We start from the raw sequence: 22,515 nt of genomic DNA on the forward strand, positions 1-22,515 counted from the left end.
GAGTTATGCCTGAAAGAATATTGTTGCCTGGCTAATGGCAACCAGTCTTTCAAATCAGAAAGTGTTGGAGAAAGTACTTCATCGTAATCTGCCATTAGCGCTGTGGGATGTTCAGAAGACAGTGTCAGGTTATTTCCTGCCACTTTGCCATTACAGAATCCAATGAAGGATGCGTGCAGGAAGCATTTTATACTTAGTGTGAGGAGTAAACATAGCAATTGGATTTATGGTAGTCAAACAAGTTGTAGTCCACCAGGACATAGTAATTATTTTTTTGTTTTGCCGTTGGAGACTTAACTTGTTTTTGTGAGAACTTAGTGGTTGACGCATGGAGTTTCTAGTTTCCTGAAGTCCAGTGTGAGCTGTGCAATGCTTAGATGGATAAATGGCATTTTGCTTTTGATTTCTCAAGATTTTTAACAGTTTGTGTTGACTTACCCTGGGTCTGTTTTCAGTAGTTCATTTTCACATATGTAGCTTTACTCTGTTCTTTTGAATTCATTAGTAGTAGCTTTGCAGTGGAGGACTGGTGATCAAACTCAGGGAGTGCTTTCATTTTCACAGAGAACAATTTGAAATACTTGTGTCATAGCTACTAGAAGATGCTGTTCAATTTATGGATTAAAGGCTGTATAAAATAGATATTCTTCAATGTACAGCAATATACTGAGATTTGTCAATGTAATAGGTGTCCTTTAGAGCTTCTGGCTGTGATTCAAAGTACTGCTGTCACATCAGGTCCCAGACCTTTCATCACCTCCCCATCGGAAGTTAATGAATGTGCCTTTTACTGAATTCCTGTTAAACCATTTCTGAAGGGGTGGAGTTTTATGTAGTCAGAATATCTATTAATGGCTGTATTTTCATCACAGTCTTACCAGAAATTTTATAGGATGCTTCTTTTAGCATCCACTGTCTTTCCTTGCGTTGACCATCCCTTCATGGGATGTATGTGTGGAAGGGGAAAGGCCAACTAAAAAAATACATAATACCAAACTAAATTTTTCTCATCTGCATGGCATCTTAAGTCTTCACAGCTGTGTTCAGCATCATAGCAGCAGTAAAGTAGGTTCAAGGAGGCATAAGCTGGGAGGAGCCATGTGAGGGTGAAGACAGGCAAGAGGAAGCAGTGGGATTTTGAAGGAGCTAGTAGGGTGCACGATGGTGGGTGACAAGAATCTGCAAAGGGACTATGACTTAAGGGCCCAGCCTCTCTCTGTGGTCTTCCTTCTGCTCAGCCCGTTGCCCTGAAGTACTGGTTTTCAAAGGCACAGACTGTTCCTCCGTCTCTGGAGTTTTCTGTCCTTGCTGCTCCTGCTTGCTCCCCAGCCAGCCACATCACGTGTGCTCACAGCCCTTGGCCTGCAGGGAACTGGGTCAAGGCAAGGAGCGAGGCGCTGTACCGAAGCCAGTAGTGGTCCTCTCTTTCCACTGGTCATACCCGAGAGCAGTAGCTGCCCACCTGCCTTGATCTTCCCTGTATGGATAAGAGGTGAGAAGATACTTCGGCTGGGGTAGTTCTGGTTTCGTCTGCTCCTTGAGCCTGTCCTGGGCGTTTGGCCAAAAGTGCCTTGCATTTATTTTGGCCGCAAGCATCTTTCCTTTTCTTCACTTACTCTTCGTGAACCTCTTCTGGTTCTTTTCAGTTGTTACCAAGTTAATGTGGAGGTGATTTATCATGAGATGGATTTACAAAATATTTGCCCAAATATTTAGTGTTATTAGTCAGGATAGGCTAACTGAAACATGAATAAAAGATGCATATCCAAACATTGCTGTTAGTTGTTTTTTCCTTTTTTTTTTCTGCAGTAATGATTTCACTATGGTGGATGCACATATACAGACATATAAATAGGGAGATTTTCTGTGTGACGATGTTTAAGTAATACATAAGTATGAAAAGTCTGGATCTATGAATATTTTTCAGAACGCTCATACTGATATGACTCCATGAATCATAACAATCTAAAAGTTGGCATTTTTATTCATGGTAGAATGTGCATTTTTTTTAACTATTCACCTTTGTCCAGCTGTAATGAAAAGTATATATCCAATCACTGTCATTGAGCCACAGAGACCTTTCATTGTAAATGATGATAATCTACAAGAAATAATTAAAACATGACTGTACAGAGCTTTCTTGCCAACAAATTGCGATCTTCATTATTACTGAAACTTAAGTACCACATAAGAAGAGATTTTCAAAGTGTTTTTAGGGGATTTGGATGCCTGTTTTTCTTGCACTGTAATGGGAACTGGATAGCACACACTTTAAGGAACTTCGGAAGTTTTGTTTAATATGTATGATTACTCTTTTTTTAATGTTTATAGTTTTTAGAAAACAAGTACATTTGTAATATCCTTGAGACCAAGACTGTTCTTACTTTTACATAGTTTAGGTTTCCAATTCATGTCATCCTTATATAAGCTTAAAAGTTTTTCTCTCTCTATAAAAACAAATAAAAACCCAACAACTACAACAAAACCACCGCACCCAAACTGGCTGATTTACAGCAGTTGTCATCCTCTCGGGCTGGTAGCAACCTCAACTTTTACAAGTGCTTCTTTGTCGTGTTACCAGATCTCCCGTGCGTGTGCGGTACAGTAGTGAGTGTGTGCGGGTAGTACAATCTTCCTGGGATTCCTCTGCTTTATTGTGGTAACAAACCTGCCCATTACATTTCAGAGAGGGGTTCTAGCCCTTCTGGGAAGGGGATGGATGAGTTTCTTGGGCACTTACAACTGGTCTGTAAGCAAAATTTGAGTACCTTGACATGCAATGATAAATGGAGAAGTTATCCACCATCGGTGTGACCGAATGGATTTTCTCTCCTCGTGCAGTATATACTCCAGCACTCCCTTTTCTGTGCAGGCTGTGCTTTGCTTTTGCTTTTCTACCTTGCATCCCTGATTCTATCTCCTTTTAAAATTTTCTTTCTTAAATTGCACTGCAAGTTTTTTAGTTTTGTTCTTTAAGCTGGACACTCCATTCCCGTGTTCCAGCAGTATCGTTTCCCATCCATTACTGCCGTAAGAGCTGCTACCTCTCGTCTGAAGGGTTGTCCTTCGCTGTGTACCACATGGAACTTTTAAGAGCAGTGGGACTGTCTGAAACAGTCTTTTTCTAAATCATAAGCTCAGGACAGGATGGGAAATTAAGGACAGTAGAATGGTTTGGGGAGGAAAAAATGAAAGTCACGAAATGGATTTAAGAGGCTGGAAGTGGATATCTTTGCCTTGATTCTCTCCCTGGCCAAATATCATGAAATTACTTGGAATGTGGAAAGAATTTTGATTCTTCTCCAGATTATATGGTAACCCTTTTCCCAGAGAATTGTAAATTGGAATATATAATCATTATTTATCTTCCCCTTCTAAATTTTAGGTTAAAAAAAACCAACCTGTTAATAAAAGTATTAAGGGAAGAGGTGTTTGCTGTGCTAATGGAACTGCTTTAGTGAGCAGTCATGGTGACAGAAGTCTCTTGGCAAACTGGAGGGTTTGGAGGCTAGAAATCTGGGAAGCTTCTTTGGTGCACCTCTTAGAAGCTAAGGTTTTATTCTTGTCTTCTTACTAAAGGCAAACTAAAAGCACATATTTGAAAGTGTACTGTATTCTTAATGCTCTTTCATTTAAATTTTTCAAATTTTCATAGCTCTCCAGCATGGATCAATGTTACTGTTGCTTTTTTGATTTTGTGTGTGTATAGTTTTTTGATACTGGTATTGCCAGAATTATGCCATTTTTTATTGCCATTTTCTCTGCACTTGCCTTTCAAATGTGTTCAGTGCTCACCTATCATAGATGTTTTGGTGAATTTGGCATTGGCATAGCTTTTGATGAAACTCTTATTTTCTGTGACTCATCTGAAACTTTATGATTGGTTCCTTTGACTCTATTTCATTTCGTTCATATTTTAAATCAATAAGCCACTTGAGAGAGAGAAAGGCAAGGAGACTAGCACTTGGATTTAAGTGCTGTCTTGCCATGATTTCTCTGAGAGCTGTAAATTTTTCTCCTCTTTCATTCTTTGGCTTCTCTTCCTTACATAGTGGAAAACTGCTTTTTGTATTATGAGATTCCTGTCTAGATCTTTACAAATTTTCTCAGATACTTACAAAGTTTTGTAGATGTTTCTTAAAATACTACATTTTATGTGTCTTTCATCTCACCTAATACTGGTAAGACAGAAACAGAAATGGGAATCGCTATGGTTATAATTGACATTTTTCAGCCTCTGTTCACTCATGAGTGCTTTCCAGCTTTTATATTATTACTCCATCTCTCAGCATCCAAATACAATCATGAACTGAAAGAACAGACGTATACAAAAGTACCCTGAATATTGGACAAAGAACCTTCCTTATACAGTTTTAATTTTTTCCTCAAGCTGGCACTGCGATGACCTCTTTTTCTTTAAATGTCTTATATCTGGTTACTGAAGGACAAAGATTTTACTCTTTTGCAAAATAGCCTTTTTATGATTTTTATATTGATGTCAAATCTGGGTAGTCCAAATTCATTTTTATTGCTTTGTATGGTATATACTTGTTAAGGATTTAGTGCAACTATAAACATCTCCAGAACTCCCCGTAGTAGGGATAAACTGTGAATTATGGACTTACTAGAATGGGCTATTTCTTTAAGGCAATCTGAACCTCTGTAGCTCTTCATAGAGATTTTATAAAGTAAATCAATGTATGTTTGTAAATCTAAATTGAGGAATACTGCTTTGGTAATTGCATTGTTATTTGCCTTTTCCTGAGCAAATAATACCAAACAGTTAGATGCTTTAAACTGCATTCTTGACTTTATAACTTCCTGAAAAAGAGATGTAGTTTATGGTGTATAGTACATCCCGTAGCCTGTAAACATGTAAAAGCAATAGTCAATGCTGATTTTAAGGCATTTAACATGTCTTCTTCAGGTTCTGTATTCCCAAAATGGAAATCCTGCTGTGTCAGGGTATAAGTAGCTGGTACTGATTGTACCCCCCACATCATGGTCTTTCATCAGTAGGTCTGACGCCTTAGTCAGAAGCGTTATGCGTATTCTGCAGACAAGGAAACTGAGGCATACAGATCTGAAATGACTTCTTCTGGATCACCTGGCAGCTTGAGATACACCCTAGCAGTTTGATACCCTGATCAGGAATCGGTGCCAGGGCTACCGAGCCAGGAGGTCCTGCTGTCTTTTTATTTGTGCTTCAGAAGGCTGTGGTGGCCTGTTTTTATTTCTCCAGGTGATCCCAGTATCAGAAACTCTGCTGCAGATCGCTTACGCAGCAGCATCTCCCTGTCTGGAGGAGGGAGACATTCCACTCTCTTTTGGGTTTTTGAGCAGGTGAGGGGGATGGGGGATGTCCCAGAAGAGTAGGGCACAGGACTGGCCTTCAAAGGAGGGAACTACGGGGAAGCAACTTGTTACAGGCCAAGCAACCTAACGGTGGTTCTCAAAGGAATGCTAGGACGAGTTACTAGTAGTCAGTGTATAATTAAGTGATACATGTAATTGAGCTGCTTGGGGGGCAGCAGGGAGTAATCTCTTCTTGGCCTCCCTGGCTGGGGTTTACAACAGAAAGATGAAGGGTCGGACAGTTGGACTTGGGCGAGTTCATTGACACTGGCCTGCCTGACATTGCCCTCAGAAAGCTGGGAAATGACAGGCGACAAGACCAGTGACTCCCAACTTACTGCTCTAACCACTCCACGTTTGGGGAAAAAAATGACATTCCTCCACTTCACCGGCTTCAGTGTACCCCTTACACATGAAGGCTAACGCCACCTCTTCACCTCCCAATAAATCCAGTAGGTGACCACGACAGACACGGTCCTGAGCCCCCTAGGTGTCCTCGCACAGGCCTGCACGCAGACCTACAGCAGCAGTGCTAGGGGGTCCCCCCGGTGCTCCACGGCTCACGCGTAACCTACGGAAGGTAGTAGAGCAAGCATCAGCTGCATCATTCCACCAAAAGGCTGACTACAGGAGCTGGCTAGCAAAAGCAGTTAGTTGTTGTATGTTTTGTATCCCGAGGACTGATAGTAGGTCTAGTGTTAACCTTACATCAAGCTTACGCATTGGTTCATTAATCTGAGCATCTTCCGAAGTGCCTGCGCCTGCGGGGGGTGCAGGTGGGAGGTGCGCTGTGCCCTCTGTATCTTGGCTTTGGTGAATTGTTGAGTGTAGGGAAGAGGCAAAATGGGGATCAGTGCAGGAACTGGAAAGTGGAGTTTCACTGGGAATTGGGTAGATCAGTCGCTCTGGGAATTGGCTCTTAGTTTTTCCATGCTCCGTTTCTCCAATGGAAATTTTCCTAGGGAATTGACAGCAATTTGTTTTTATCTTGTGAAAAATTGGGCAGATAAATACTGCAGAAGTGGCCAGATACTGTGTTGAAAAGTGAGTAAGATAGATACAAGTAGGGGTAAGCTTCAAGTAATTTGTTTCATTATGACAGATGATGGATTTTTTTAAAATTAATGTGTTTGTTACAATATTACAAAAATGTTTGAATCCCTTGTTCAGGAAAAAGACATGGCATGTTTTTATTGCATTTTCTGTCTCATAAATGGAAAATCCTAAGTCGTATCACAGAAATACATTCGTAGTACAATGTGCTGCTACTCTGAGCTTCTGCACTGCACTTCTCAAAAAGAGGAAAATGTGTTATAAAATCTCACACTTTTTTTTTTTATCCTAGTGTTACAAATCTTAAATACCGGGGAAGATGTGAACCTGTGATTTCAAGAACTCTTCAGTTTCTAAATGACCTCTCTGTTGGATATCCTTTTTTATTGTGTATGGCATAACATATTATTTGAAAATGATATGGTAAAAATTAATATGAGACCTTTGTTGGTTTGTATGCCACAGTTTTAAACCGCTTAGGACATTAATACTTACTCATTGTGGTTTCTCTTTTTCTGTGCATAGTTTTTAAAAGGTGTGCTTATTTCTACGTAATTCTTATAAATAAAAGAGGAATCATATAAGTAGTTGCTTATGATCATCTATCCCATTCCTCATCTTCTTGAAGTCAGTGCCATTGATGACTTGAACAATATTGGGAACAGGATTCTGTTAGCCATTGAGAACAGGGTTGGGTCTACTTTGAGAACGAGTCCACTCTAAGATATGAAGCATAAGTTAGATTTTAAACACAAACCTCTTCACGTGTTTTGTTGTTGCCTGAGTTTTGTTGTTCCTCACTGGGTCAGTGTCATCATTACTGCTGATAAAACAGCCATGGTTTTGCACATGGATTTTTGTCTATGTTCAAGTACTTTTGTGAAACTCTTAGCCAGATCATAGATGCTAACTGGCTGTCTGTTGCAAACCATTTGTACCTTGTTCTAATATTCACTTATCTTTAAGTTGGAGAAGAATGTTTGCTCTTTGAAGTGTCAGTCAATCAAGCAAGAAGATTTTGTAAAAAGTAGTAGCTGTTCTATCTGATGTGACACAATTTTAAAAGGTATACGACAGATAATAAACCACCAGGGCTCATGAAATCGTTCAATATTGAAATCCTTTTCTATTTTAAAATAAAAACAACTTTTCAGTAATTTTCTAGAGGAGATTGTTAGACAAGCAGAGGGGGAGGCACCTGGAATGTGACAATTGGTGTCATTTTATTTCTCCATAGAACTCTAATCATGTAAGAAGAATTTTAATATATTCCCGTGGGTTGAAAGATGAGTGTGGGTTTCCACATTCCGTAAGTGAATTTCGTTTAATGAAAATCATGCAATGTGTACTTCTGTATGTTTACTTGAAATACCATTAAGCAGCTAACTTGATATTTTAAATATGCATGTGTTTATGTTCTCATGGCATCACAGAAATAGGGCTGGAAAGGACTTGAAAGTGGAACACCGCTGAGGAATTCCACAAAACCAGAAGGAGAGGCATGTATTTCATGAATAAGATTTATGAAAGGACTGGTGTGCTCTCTCCTCTTTAAAACTGTATACTTACTGCTTCAGTAGGGTTCAAAACACTTTCAAAATAACCAAGAAATTTAACATGGTGCACCTAACTTAAAGTGCTTGCCTGTGTACTTACATATGTATGTTGCTGAAATAACCAGCCTCATACTACTGCTAAAGCCAGCGAGCATCTGCTGTTCCATATTGACTTGGGGCAGTTTTCAAAGGCATGTGTTCACACGGTAGCTCTCAAAAATGAGGGTCATTATAAACTATCGGTGCAAATTCTACTTTCCAAGGATGAAATGTCTGTGTAGCTTTAGTTTTCAAATTACTCAAATTATATTTGCAGGAAATGAGTTTCTGCTCATGAAATAAATATAATAATATCAAGACTGGAAAGGATGAAAAAGTAGATATTTAATAACCTAAGTTCTCCTGAAGAGTAGAATTGTGATGAAATTGCAGTTTTTTTCTTTGCAGAAACTTGGTAACTGTTGCAAGAGCAGTTTCAGACCCCTGTGCATAGTCAGGATGTAAAGCAGCACTGCCTTCATAAATATACATCTTAAACATCAATGTGAAACATTTAAAGACTAGTAAAAAGAGAGATTAACTGAAAACATACAAATATCAAAAATTTATTCAATTACTTTTGGATGGAAATACTTCACAAAATCAGAAAACAGCAGCTTTCCTGCCTTGATGGGTGGGGTTGTACAAAGACAGCTTTAATGCTGGTTCACTTCACCATGATGCTGTATTAGTTAAGTTTAAAATTGTGTTCCGTGGCAAACCATAAAAGATTTCAGAAGTATTAGACACCCACTTTTGTGCTGGAATTTAATATGCAACTTTTTATTGGAAAATAATCGTCCTTGTCTGGCAAAATCCACCATGCAATATTTCTGTTAGTAGGCATAATGCAATAAAGACAGGGAGGGCTATTTATCACTACAAATTTTGAGGATTTCAGGATTCTTTTTATTATTTTAATATATTTCTTTGGTATTAAATCAGAAAAATGATAAATTACACCTGTCGAGGCTGTTTTTCCTTTTTCCCGGAAAATGATGTACAACCCAATTTCACTGGTCATTTTGGCTTTTAAAGATATGTATTTTTTTCCTATTAAAAACTCTACCAATAGGGTTTTTTTTAATAATAATACTGAAGTACTTTTTATTTCAAACATATGAAGTAGTTTATAACTACTTCCTGGCATTGCAAACTTTGGCCTTTTCACATTATATTAGGGTCTTTTAAAAGGCATTAAGTATATATTGCTTCGAAAGAAACTGTGTGTTGTTAAGATGCTGGATCCAGAGGATCAATTTTCAATATTTGATATAGATTAAATTGTGGCTAGCCTGAAAGGTTAAAATAATAATTTATTTAATTTCAGTACTTTCCTGTACATCAATCAGCTTCTACATAGTCTTAGAAATCAGTACTTTTCTTTTTTTATGTGCATAATAGACTTTTTCTAAAGGATAGTCTAGAATTAAAAGGAAGCCACAATTTGAGCAACTGTACTATATAACAGGGAAAAAAAAAGGAAGAAAAATGGTAAGACAGTAGTAACAACAAAGGCAACAAATGATTGGAGCTGGTGTCATGGTTTACATTACTTTCACAATTATTCCAGGTTTGCATATTTTGAAATATATTAGCCCAATTTGATTTCAAAGCTCAGTTATTTGAATTATAAATCATTATGTCCCTCCTAGCTGATCAGTCGTGAAATATCTTTGAATTCATTTACATAATGGAATATGTTAGTCATTCCTTTATGTCTTTGAAGCCGTAGTGCTGCTCCCTCATGCATGTTTAGTTCTTTCTAATAATTAACTTTTCCACTCTATAGTTTTGTAGCAAAATAACTACAGTTTCATTGTTATTTTGTACAATACAGTAACGGGTTAAAATATTTATAGTCGCTTAAAAATCCTTTATCCATGTCTTTGTTAGCCTTATGTTTTAAAAGGCTCTCCCTTGTAACAGGGGCAAAAAAACCTCAACTAACAGCTTTGCAGTGTAAGAGTAGGTGGTGCTACATCAAGTGTTACAGATTGGCAGGGGAGCATCATCGTACAACTAGATCAGGAGATTTTCCAATAGCAGCTATAAAACCTGTTCTTACACTTTTACTTGTTTAAAAATAATTTATTCCATTTAAGATTAGAAGGGAGATTGTTTATTCACATAAAAGTAATCAAACTCTTCAATCAATTATGTGCAGGAATGGCAGAGTGGAGCAAGCACTCAAGAAAAAAAAAAAGGAAAATAGTAACAATAATAAGTGTTACAGGTATTTGTTTGAAAATCGTCTGTTTGTACAGGGCTGTAGGCACTACTGTACGGTCTAAAGTTAAGCAATCATACTGATTATTTCTCAAAGAACTTCATCAATGCCAGGGGTCAGCGGCATTCAGTAAACTAATGAGTCCAGTTTATACAATATTCATTGCGGAATGTACAAGCCCGTAAGTCATTTCACTCCTTTGATGCCTTCAGTGCTTACGAATGTTGCGTTGCTGGGGTTTGAATTTTTCTGTGACACCCCTGAAAAAAGCGCATTAGCTTTTATATCCCCATTGTGCAGATGCAGAACTGAGACCGTGCAGCCCGACCCGCTGCCATCTGACGTCAAACGGGGAGGCAGCGGGGTCAGAGAGTCCAGGCGGCTGCTTTGGCCATTCTCTCGCTCCCTTTTTGCAGGCATCCCTCGGGGCACAGGGTATAGCTGTGCAAAGCTCACGAAGATGTCGGCACGGCTCTTGTTGGAACACACAGCATGATCTCCTTTGCCCAACCCCAAATGTCTGACTCGCCTGAGCCAGGGAATTGGAGTGTGCTGATGCTATTAAAGGTGTTCGTAATGCACACAGCTAGGAGAGGGTTCAGGTTGTGAAACATCCGAACTTTAAGGCTTCTATAACACAGTTTTTGCTAACTCAACTTTTGATTTAATACAATTTCTTAAAAGAAATCCAGAGAAAAATACTACGATTCATCGGGTGTAACTGCCTAGGAAGTCATGCTAGACTATGTGATCTGTAGAATATACGCAGTCCAGGAAAACGGTGCTTCTGTGTCATTTACAAGCAGGTGCAGAGTCAACCTTATCCTGGTGCAGGGCCAGGAGCTTCAGCCCCGGAGGCAGGGGGCTTTGCCGATGGGATGTGGAGACCGGAGCAGCAGACCTTCCTGATCCTGAGGTTCCTGCGCTGGGGGCAGGGCACAGTGGTGCTGAGCTCGGTGCAGCTGTACTTCCCTCCCAGCTGGACTGTCACTGGCTCAAATTTAACCAGTTTGTGGATGGGAGATTTCAGTTCATGCTTAGCGGTAGTCAGTTAGGTGTGCTTTATATTTAAGTCAGAGAAACTGGGATTCCTGTGCATCCAAAATTCCCAGCTGTACCACCGTGTTACAGACTTTGCTCTGGCTCAGAAACTTTGTATGTTCTTCAGACATTTCTGTTCACTTGTTATAGGTCCAAAGATACTTTGGTATCTTAGCTTAGTGTGTGTGAGATGTGGTTTTATCTGTTGTAACTGAAACAAATGAAATGTGATTTTTGAGGGGTCTGGAGATCACCTCTGTGGTTGAGGCCGTACCTTCAGCGCTGCATAGGGCTGCAGCCAGTCCCATTGCCAAGTGCCCGGCATCTACCATGCAGGCAGTTGTAAAACCACTTTTTTTTTTTTTTTTTTTTTTTTTTTTTCCCCAGCATGCTGGTGACACAGGTCTATCTGGGGAAAAAACAGCACCATTTATTACCAGAAACTCTCCGTTTAACGATAAAAGTAATTTACTACATTCGTCTCTTTTGTGACTAGAATATGTGCCATGAAAAGATGAAAACTAATTGCTTTAATTAATAATAGATTATGGTCTTTAATGTTGTAAAGAATATAACATATATTTCTAGATGAAATTCAGCGATTTTTTTGTGAACATCTCTTGTTGTTTCAGTTAGGATCTCTTTCTCACTAAAGATTCCTGAAAGTTTGTACGACCTGATAATGCAATCATAACGCCGTGAGGCTGACCTTTCCTTAACGCCTGCTACTTATAGTCTCCTGAAAAAGCTCGTGAAAATAGAGGCTGTGAAATTCATGCTGCAGAATCACACGGTAAGTTTTCTTCCTATGTTAAAAAAATGTTGTGTGTAACAAATTTTGTAGAACACTTAATTTTTCATATACTTCTGTTTCAACAGAGTAAGCACTTCCCTTTCTTGGGCATCAGCGAGAATTACAGCCTCAGTGACCTCAGGTGCCGGACTGTGTTCTACACTGCTCTCACTCGTCTTCTCATGGTGGATTTAGGTAGGGTCCTCCTCCCGTTTCCCTGAGTCGCCTTGCTGTCTTGTGTCCCTGAGACACCTTGCTGTCTTGTGTCCCTGAGACACCTTGCTGTCTTGTGTAGTACTAGGAATTTTTAAGGTTATTAAACCGGTCACACCGCAGCTTAATTGTACAGTAAATATGTTGTAGTTGGTATTTAAATCGCTGCCTGTTGAATTCCGAGATTTATGGCATTAAGGAATGACACTGCATTTGTTTGTGGCCTTCTGTTGAAGAAATAAGCAAGGTGAGTTTGGGGGTTTTTTTGCACAGAAGCACTTTTTGTATTTTAACTGTAAGGATTTACAACATTAAGTGCCTGAGTAAGTGTGTTGCATTTCCAGGTGATGTAGTGATCATGCCAGAACCTTCTAGCTTCTAGTAGAAGGGGTTTTTTTTCACTTTTTCATGCAAGTTTCCAATATACAAAGATTTTCTGAGTTTTAATAAACATTGAGAAGCATTCCCAAGTTCAACCAGCAATGCTTAAATATGCACTTGGGGTTACCTTTTGAGTTGTCCTTTGGGAATTAGAGAGGTTAGACACTTCTGAAACCCAGTGCACGCTTTAACAGCTGGATGTGATACAGGACTTGGTCACTTTGAATCCAGGCACAGCCCTCGGCCACCAAAGCGCAGAACTCTGCGTGTTTAGCTCTCTGTTGTCCAAACGTGGAAGGAATCTTTCGTGTGCCGAGTTCCAGCCCTCGTGCAGGGACTTAACTAGGTAACGCATGTGCAGAAGCAATGGAGAGGAGAGGCGTCAGTCAGCGGTGGTGTCGCTCCCCACGCTGCTGACGGGGGCCCATGCTGGCTGCTGCTCAGCAGTGCTGAAAACCGCTAACTGCGAGGCGAGACCGAGCCACGTTGATCCGTGTTTGCTTAAAGAAGAGCATCTGGGAGCTGGACCAGCGTTTACTCGCAGTTAAACCGCTTTCGGTGCCTGCTCAGCGTTGTATAGCGCAAGCAATAGGTACGCTTTCTAATATAAAATAGGTTACGTGTGCAGTTTCAGTAACTTTTCCGGGGGCGGCAGGGGGAATGATTTAGTAAAAACAAGATTACAGGTGTTAAAAATTACATCTCAGAGTAGAGGTTGTGTAAATATGTCAGACAAAATGCAGGCACATGACTTATGACTGGCTACAAGCTGATCGAGGTTGTTGTCATTCCCCTGGATTAACAACTCCGCAAGATCCGAAAAGATTAGTTGGAAAAAACGTACATCAGTCTTGTGGCTGTTGTCAGTTGTGTTCCTGGAATAAATTTGTTTGGGTTTGAACTGATAGAAGAGCATGCAAGTTGTGTTTTAGAATCCGAATTTGGTAAGTAAGGTGTACACAAACTGTCCTTTCTGTGTGTTTGTGCAAGCATTAAATGGCAGCATTCTTACCTCGTGAATCCAGAGCTGTTTTCAGCCTGAGTGAACTGGCATTTTTAGATAAAACAGCATTGTACCAATTGTGTTCTCTGGGTTTTTTTTCAAATTAAGTGAAGAGCTTTACATAAAACCCTTTTATATGAATGATAAACAATTTACATGGAAAAAAAATTAAGATGAATTGCTCTTGATGGGGGTTGTTCTAAATAATTGCTGTAGAAATCTTTGACAATTAGTTAAATACAGTAAGTTCAGAATATTTACATTTTAAACAATGTGCTGTTGGAGTGACTGGCAAAATGTAATTATAGTAGGGATGAACAGTAATATATTAATTGCTGTTTGCTTCAAAATGCACTTGGTTTCTGTTGAATTACTTTAACCTCATGACTATACTCAAGACTTTGAATTTCTTGTGTGCCCCAGGTTCTGTTTTTAATAATTTTTTTGGCATTTAGAATTGCATCATTTTGTCCAAGACTTCTAAAGTAAGCTGAGTATTATTTTGTGTGAAGTATATAGTAACCAAAACTAATACAAGAGTACCAGTAGAAGTTATGTTTACATGAAAGTTTTTCTAGGGTTGATAGATTTTAATCACTTTTTCCTCTGCAATACCAAAAGTAGTAGATTTAAGCTGTAGAAAACACCGTCAGGAGCTGTTCAGCATGATTTGTCAGTGTCTTGTGCTTACAGGTGTATGTTGGCACGCTCAGTGCCAAACCTCTCCAAGTGCATCAAGTTTAAAGCACTATTGCTGTAAGCCACACACAGATCTACTAAAACGTAGAAGCGAGGCACCTCTTTCTTTCAGACAATGTGTGCGTAGTTTGAATTTCAGAAAATGAGCAATTTGCCACAGTACGCTGGTTTAGGATAGTTTCTTCCTTTCCTTATTAGTACTGCACTGTTCATGGGATGTGTAAGTGGCTTGTATGGGAATGCAAAAGAAATGTATAGGAAGTCGTTGGTGTTGCTTTCCTAAAACATACAAATTATTTTATTAAAAGAGCGGTACTCTGTGAGGTCCTAATTGTGTATTCTTTCGTCACTGCCAGCACTGAAATTGGAAACAAAAATAGCAGATAAGATTTCCCGTTACCCATTTCCAGAATGAGCTGGCTTGTCATTCCAGTGTTGGACCCAGGCAACACTGGGCGTTCTGGTAGTTCTTTTGTCTTCTCAACTTTTTAACAAGGTGTGCTGGAGATTCTGCCTTCAGGAAGGGTCCACCTTGAATTTGGACATGTGCATAATATCTTCATGGAATGGTCTTCCAATGCCACGCAGCACTGCAGATGGGACACAGCATTACTTTTGCTATCTTCTTATAATTTGGGTTTCTCCTGAGAACTCTGTGAACGGCAACTGCACCCTGACCTGGCACAGAGCAGTGTCCTCGTGGCTTCTGTTCATCTGTGCGCTGACATGGAACAGTACCAGCATAGGATTCTTTCTACATGATTGGCCGCCTTTTACTAATTTTTTTCCTCTGAGGAAAATCTGATAAGCAATTAAAAGGAGAAAAGTATCAGGATATGCAATGCATATAGAAACAGTTTAAGCTTCTAGGAGGGGAAGAGGAAGCTGATGCTGTGGAGCAAAGAGATGGGGAGCTCAGGAGCTCACACCGCATTGGAACTGCCTGAGGAGCTGGAGCTGGCAAGGAAGGAGAGAGAAACAAAACACTGCATGAGTAGTCTGGGGCCACAAGGGTCCAGAAATGACAAAAAAACCAGAGTGACTCTGGTTGAAAGGAGCAGAGAGAAGATGGCAAAGGAGACAAGCCAAGATGGACAGGATGGATCTTCCCGAAGTCCACCAGCTGCCACGGCTGGCAGCAGCAGCACTGCAGTCTCATGCAGAGCGCCTGGCCCTCTGCGCCTCTGCTGCGGGTGTGGGGTGCCGGTCGTGGGCTTGGGTCAGTCCTTTGCTAGTTTCAGAAAGTTCTGGAGCACAGGTTGTGATTCGAAGGCTTTGCTACTCTGGCTGGCCAGTGCAGTAGCAGAAAGTTATTGAAAGTATTTCCTTTGCTTTTAAAAAAAACCCTGGAAGATGGGCAGGAAAGCCCTGTGCTAAAGGGAAGCAGCGGAGGTCACAAAGGCAAGCGCTGGGAACTGAGGAGGTGCCATAGGTGGGATTGCCTCCGCAGCTTGCCTTTCCTCTCCAGTGTAAATATTTGCATTGATATGAGGCAGTTTTAATTGCAGGATCACAATTATTTCTCGGAAGATATTTGCCTCTTTCAGTACGGAAGATGTCATCCTTGCTTAATGAGAAGCTACTGAGTATTTGGATTTTATTACTTAATATTTTTTTTTGCTGTGTCCCTATCTGGATTTATGTGTTAGTCCACGCTTTGCTCTCTGTTGTGACTGGTTTTTCCTTCCTGGCTTTTCTTCTTCTTGGCCTTTCCTGTCATTCTTACTGTTGTGCTGGGGTGAGCGATTTGGTCCTCACAGCATCTCTAGAGCTAAGGGGTTGGGCTGGTGCCCCTTTTACAGATGGGCGTCTGAGATGTAGAAACTAAACTGCAAAGCTCACAGTAGCTTTGCGCAACCAATTTGACACACAAAAGACTCTTCCGAAGTTCAATTGCAACTTAGTTTGCCAGACTTTGCTGATGAAGAGAGAAGCCCTATAGCAAAGAACTCTTTAAAGAACATAAATTAAATTCCTACTCTGAATTACTCTCAAGGGGACTCTGAGTGCGAGAGGCAAGCTACCCTCATTAAGGGCCTAAAGGTAAGTAGTGTGAGTATGAATCCTCATGCAAATTGCCATTTCTAAAAAGTTGCTGTTCATAGTTACTTGTTCAGCGTCACGACGAACCAAAAACCAATCCAGGCTTCCAGGCTATCTTTCAGCTGTCTAACCAAGGCAATGTCTTTTTTCCCTGCCCACATCTTGTTTCTTTTACTCTAAATTCACACCTTCTGAAACAAACAAGGCAATAGAGTCACGTAAATAACCCCAACACAGTCCAGATTTAATTTTCATGGCAGCTTCATTCTGTATACTAAATAGGTAGGAGGGAAAAAAAATAGGATGCAATCCTAAAAGATTGTGATTTAAACATCATACTACAAAGTACACGTTTGAAAAGGGTGTAATCTGTTGTTGCGGTTTGAAATTTAATGTTTTTGAACTGTTGAGTCTTGACTTGTTTGAATATTCTTCTAGGGTACTGAACAATTGCTGTCAGATTAACAGAGGAAACAGAAATATGAAATGCGGAGACGTGCCGATCTCAGATACAAGTTGTTTGTGGTCAACAATTTGTCTTTGTGGTGATAGCTCAGTAAAAATATATCAAACCTCAAGTTTTTGTTCCTGTAGGTCATATGAAAGTTCCCATGATGTCGGTGAGATTTTTCTATGAAAGCCTAGGAGGCCGACCCTTCCAACGACAGTGTGAATGTGATGCTTTTGCTGTTTTGTTTTGATTTCTTTTCCTGTAGGTGAAGACGAGGATGAGTTTGAGAATTTCATGCTTCCCCTCACAGTTTCGTTTGAAAGTGTGACTCAGATATTCAACAGTAGTTTTGAACAAGAAGAAGCAAAGGTAGGTTTGTTTCAATTGTAGGGAAAGAAATTATTGATGGGAGATAGCGGGGCAAGCGTTTAGATACAAGCTGTCTTCTTTTCTGGCTGTCTCTTGGCATGTATATACCTGTATACTTGTATGTATATTTATACCTGTATACATTATATGTGTATTTGGAATGCAGACGTAGAGATACAAAGGCTACGAATGGCTGTCTTCCTAAATAAACTCTTTACAAAGATTTTCCTAAAAGCCTTGGGATTTTTCAGTGCTTTGCAGATGAAGTGACCACATGTGAGCCCCACTTATAATCGAAGGGACAAATCTGGTTTCAGTGCTAGCTTACCTGTGTCACATGTCTAATGTTCACCCTTGACATGCAAGTATCCTGTTTGTGTGTATTAACATATTTATTTGGGGGTGTGAGGAGACATACTGTAACACACTAGATAAAACACTGCTGCTTCAAAGTATTTTTTCAAAGAAGAATTTATTATATAAATCAAGACTTTATTAAATGGCTGGGCATATATGTATAAATAGGAACTGGTCTTGAAGTATTGCACCCTTAAACTGAACAAAGTGATTAGGATAACTGATAGCTAAATAAGGTTTTTATGTGCCTGTGGGAGCCATATTAGGATTGATTTGACAAGTCAGTTCAGCTGTGGCAACAGTCATAATATCTAACACAACATTATGTTTTATTAGTAAAATCCTTAAGTGTAGCAAGCTGTTTGTGTCAAAACAACAGTATATTTTAGGGAAGAAAAAGACTTGCTGGATAGAAGCTGCATCATCAGGAATGATAATACATGAGGGCACTCTTGCATTAAAGAGATCCCTTCTACTGTCACTGAATAAATAGTTAACAATGCACACTGGAGTGCTGGCTGCAGCCACGCAGGGCGGTTCTGAAGAAACCCCCAACAGTAATTTTTAATTCACTGTTTTAAAATATGATGGAAACTTAAAAGACTACATCATCGTATTTACCCACTTTCTTTCCTAAGAAAATAAGCAGATATGCTAGAAATATTTAGTAATTAATTGGTCTGCACTGCATCTGTGACATTGCCAGGAGATGCACAGTTCACAGTAATCGCTTGAATTGACGGAGTATTTTTAAAAAAATAGTACTTGGGGTTATTTCAACAATTATTTAATTCTAGCTTCTTCATTTGTTGTTGCTTTATGTATTTAATTTTAATAACTTTTCATTTAAAAATAGATGCAGTTCATCTATCTTGGATTAATCTCTGATATTTTTCAAGTTATAAATCCGAAAAACTGGAACGAGAGGTCACTGGATAGCGTTATCCTTTCTGTAGGAAACTGTTAATCTCATGTGAGGGTTCAGGTTATTAAAATAATTTTGCCATTGTCCTGTCTGGTTTGCTTGCAACTGTCTTAGTAGAGAAATTTTAATGGAGTGCCAGTGATATATTCCTAAACTAGCAAGTTCTTAACGACCCTGGAAAGTGACTGCTTGATTACACTTTAACGGTATTTGCAAATAAAATCACAAGTAATTAAGGGGAAATCTCCAGGCTTTTGAGCAAGTTTGATGCATGATAACTGCCTGATTCAGCTTCATCTAGAGTAATGCTGTGTAGACAAGAGCTACTGAGATCAATAGCAACATAATGATAGTGGCAGAATTAAGTGAGTAACCTGAGAACTGTGTCTTCAAAATGCATGCAGCTGCCACAAGCCAGGGCCACACAGTGCACTCCATGCTTCCGTCCTAAATGTTCATCAAAAGACGCCCTGCAGGAAAATGGAGTTAGATGCTCTTTATTGCTGATCGTGTCTCTTGCCACATTTATCAGGGAAATTGGATTAGCAGTTGGCAGCTGCAGGTAGACAAGGTTCTGCAGTGATTAAATATGCAGCTTGGCTGCATTTGTTGTGACAGACCTTTAGTAAATTCTACTGTAAGCACCATCTGTCTAATTTGTATAAAGAAAACTTGGTGCTTTAAGCTACTGATAAAGAACTAAATCTGTTGCTATATCATAAACAAAACTTTTGCTCTAAATTCTCTTAAACGTAATTTATTAGGTTAAAGCTATTTTTCTATCATGATGAATAAATAATACATGCAAAAGCGCTTTCAGGTACTTCATTTTGCAAGTACTGAAAACAAAAACAGTTCAGTTCTTCAATAAAATGCTTAGTATTCCAATCCGCAGGGAGATGACACTGTTAAAATATCACTATGAAAATGGTCCAGGACTGCCAAATTCATTTAATTTGTGGTTTTTACTAGGACTCTCTAACTGGCTAGGGTTTGGGGTTTTGTTGTTTTTTAATATTTCTGAAAAACATCCTTGAAAAACAGTTGCAACAAGGGAGCTCTTTCTTTTTAAAATACATTTGTAATCATTACATCTGCATACAAAACGTACGTTTAGGTTTCTTTTCCAGGGAGATCAAATATAATTGAAGATGGCTTAAGTAATTATGTGCTTTGCTTTCCTTTTTTTTCTTCTTCCTTTTTTTTTTTTCCTTCCTACTTCCTTCATGTTTTTATATTAATAGGGAAAATGTCCAGTATTAAAACAGTGGCTGATTTTCTCCTAAGAATTTCAGGGGTTTTCTTGCCAATCCGGTGAAGTACTATATCAGCCGGGTAGCCGGAATCTCAGTAGCACTTTGTTTATAGTTGTGACATCATCAGATTTGCTAGAAACGCAGGGAAAAAAAAAAAAGGATCTGAGGAAAAAGCAGTTAAATAGCAACATGCTATCTTTAGCTGGTTTGTAGAAACTCCATGCTGTTAAATTATTTAAAATCCTTGATTTTCAGCTTGCACACATTAAAAGTTTTCACACTAAGTGCCAAATGTTGCAAACAGCACTTTAACAGAATGATTTTGCTTTGATCCCTGTAGCAGTTCCTGAATAATTTATCACAGGTTATTGCCTTAATTCTGGAGAGGGATAGAGCAATAAAGGCAGATGAAAACACTCCAGTTGAAACACCTTGGGGCCTGCTCATTCCTCTGACACGGCTCTTTTGTTGGAACTATTTAGAGGTTATTAAGACGTGTCTCCAGAATTAAGAGTATGCTGTAAGGATGAAGACAGCCATCTTAATTCTAAAGACAAAGCGCAATGACCCTTCACCTTTTTTTTCCTTTGTTGTTATTATATAGTAGAATTATGAGGGTAATATTATAGCTGCACCCAGTAGTGCCACTATAGTTAAGGGTCTGTCAGACTTTCCATTACAAGCCCCGTTTTGGGGGTGGGTGGCTTGAGTAGTCTCGTCTGTTTTAAATTGCGTTAGTCAGACACTTGGCACGTGTTGGCAAGTCACAGGGTTTTTTTCTGTGAATATCTAAATCTTCAGCTCCTTTCCATTGAAAAAATCTTCTTCTGGACTTTGAAACCAAATACTTGAATTTATTTTTAAAATGGCTTTGTTTTAATTAATCGTAAACAAACCTGTCACTGACAATCAGGGAAGAATATTTCGTAACCGAAATTTGAACAAAATTGTTCCAGGAACAAGAAGAGCTATCCATAAACCCACATACTGCTGACAAGCTCCTCTTGCTATGCCTCTTGTATTTACTCTTCTTCACTTCTCATCTTGCTCGTTGTGCTGGTGGTGTTATTTACTGTCACTTTGCCCTAGCCGTGGCTGGTGTTCAGTCGTGAATGAAGCAGTAGCTTCATGTATTCTTCAAATTACTCTGCAAAGTTTGCAAGGCACTTTGAATCCCACAGGATGACGGACAAAAAGTGGATGTATAAGTGGATAACGTTGTTTGGCATTAATAAATGTTATGCACCTAAGTGCTATTTGAAAATTCATAATGGACTAAAACTAGACTGTCTTGGGATTTTAGGGTTTGCCGGCCAGGGAGGTCTTACTAAATGTGACTTAAACAAGAATGGAATTTAGGGTGACTTTTGCTCCTGTTAGAGTTTGAAGGTATTTTTGCCAGTGACTTAAATGGATTAGGATTCTGTAGGCTGTTATAGAGGCTGCTCGGACATTGCCAACTGTAGGCAGTGTTATTTTATAAAGTTGAGTTCCAATGGATAGTATCTGAACATGGAGTTCTCTGGGATTTGCCAGGATATGGTGCATTGTAGATTGAGGTCATTTATTAAGAATAGCATGGTTAATGGTATGGCCTGTTTAATAACAGTACCTGAATTTAAAGAATAGAAACTTGAGAAATGTAGTTTATGTAGCAGTTGTTCAACTTTCTTTACAATTCAAGGTCAAATGGCATCTGAAATTGCCTGGTGTTTGTGTAGGTTTCCAGAAATCTGAGACCATAGTTTAAAGAAAGTTGCACGTCTGCTTTTATTAATAGTTTTTAAAGTCTCGCAGCCAAACTGTTTCTTAAATATATTTGCGAAAGAGTGTTTTCTTCTAACCAGTTGTTTTTATAAAGACAGAATAAGCACAGTAGAGGAATATGGGTTTGGCTGGTTGTCTTTTTCTGATCCATGTTTAGAGACCCCAGTAAGACGGTGAGCTCTTTCTCTCCAGGCGCCTCCTCAAACAAAGGCAAGTTCACGTTTTGCCAGGGGCTGTAGCTTCCCTTCTTCCCAGTTCCAGCCTTTCCTTTGTGCAGTCTTGCTTGTCCCCTTCTTTGTGGCTAGCGTGGGCAAGGGAACCAAAATCAATGTATGCCCTCAGAAAGAAGCACAGAGTGTGGCTGCCAGGTTGTTAACATTCTTTATGTTTTGGCCACCATGCCTGCTAAAGAGTTATTTTTTTCTGTGGGCAAAACAGCACTCAAAGTATGAAAATACAGATGGATACAAAGATAAAGTTACAATTTTATATTGCATCTTCTCAGTATTGAACACTTCCTCTCTAGTGATTTCAGAGTCCCATTAAAGTTAATGAGAGTTGAGACCTCTGAGCATCTTGCAAGTTCAGGCCATTTCAATGCACAACAGAAAGGAAATGCAAATATTAAAATACTCTTAGCAACCTCACCAGTGTTTTGTAGAGAACTCAATTTATCCTTGGATAAATCTATGTGCGTGCCATCCAAGTCAGTTGGACTAATGGGTCTGTATACGAGGAGTAGAAATTAGCCCTTGTGTAAGATGACATTTAGCAGTTTAACAAGGCATCAGCTGTAATTTGCTCTTTATGTGATCAGTTAAAACTAATATGTGAGTCTTATCTTTTGTTATTTCGCAACACTATAAATATTACAGCGTGAGCACCAAGTGGTACATTATTGAAAACTCTGGTTTTAAAGCAAGAACTCCTTACTGGGTTTTTTTGCCATGCTTCTATGATTATTTTTTTTACCAGACTCTGCAG

General features: G+C 39.3%; 1 protein-coding gene across 3 annotated transcripts in view; it reads left to right on the plus strand.

The window, feature by feature from the left end:
* RANBP17 (RAN binding protein 17) overlaps window positions 1-22,515 on the plus strand; it is a 163,416-nt gene that overhangs the window by 88,771 nt on the left and 52,130 nt on the right. For all 3 annotated transcript variants that reach the window (XM_037396943.1, XM_037396942.1, XM_037396944.1), the window contains exons 16-19: window positions 6,701-6,781; window positions 12,004-12,067; window positions 12,154-12,262; window positions 17,123-17,226. In XM_037396943.1, coding sequence (XP_037252840.1) covers window positions 6,701-6,781; window positions 12,004-12,067; window positions 12,154-12,262; window positions 17,123-17,226 — 358 coding nt within the window. The remainder of the gene's footprint in view (window positions 1-6,700; window positions 6,782-12,003; window positions 12,068-12,153; window positions 12,263-17,122; window positions 17,227-22,515) is intronic.

The sequence above is a fragment of the Falco rusticolus genome, chromosome 8 (genome assembly GCF_015220075.1).
Source record: "Falco rusticolus isolate bFalRus1 chromosome 8, bFalRus1.pri, whole genome shotgun sequence".
Lineage (NCBI taxonomy): Eukaryota > Metazoa > Chordata > Aves > Falconiformes > Falconidae > Falco > Falco rusticolus.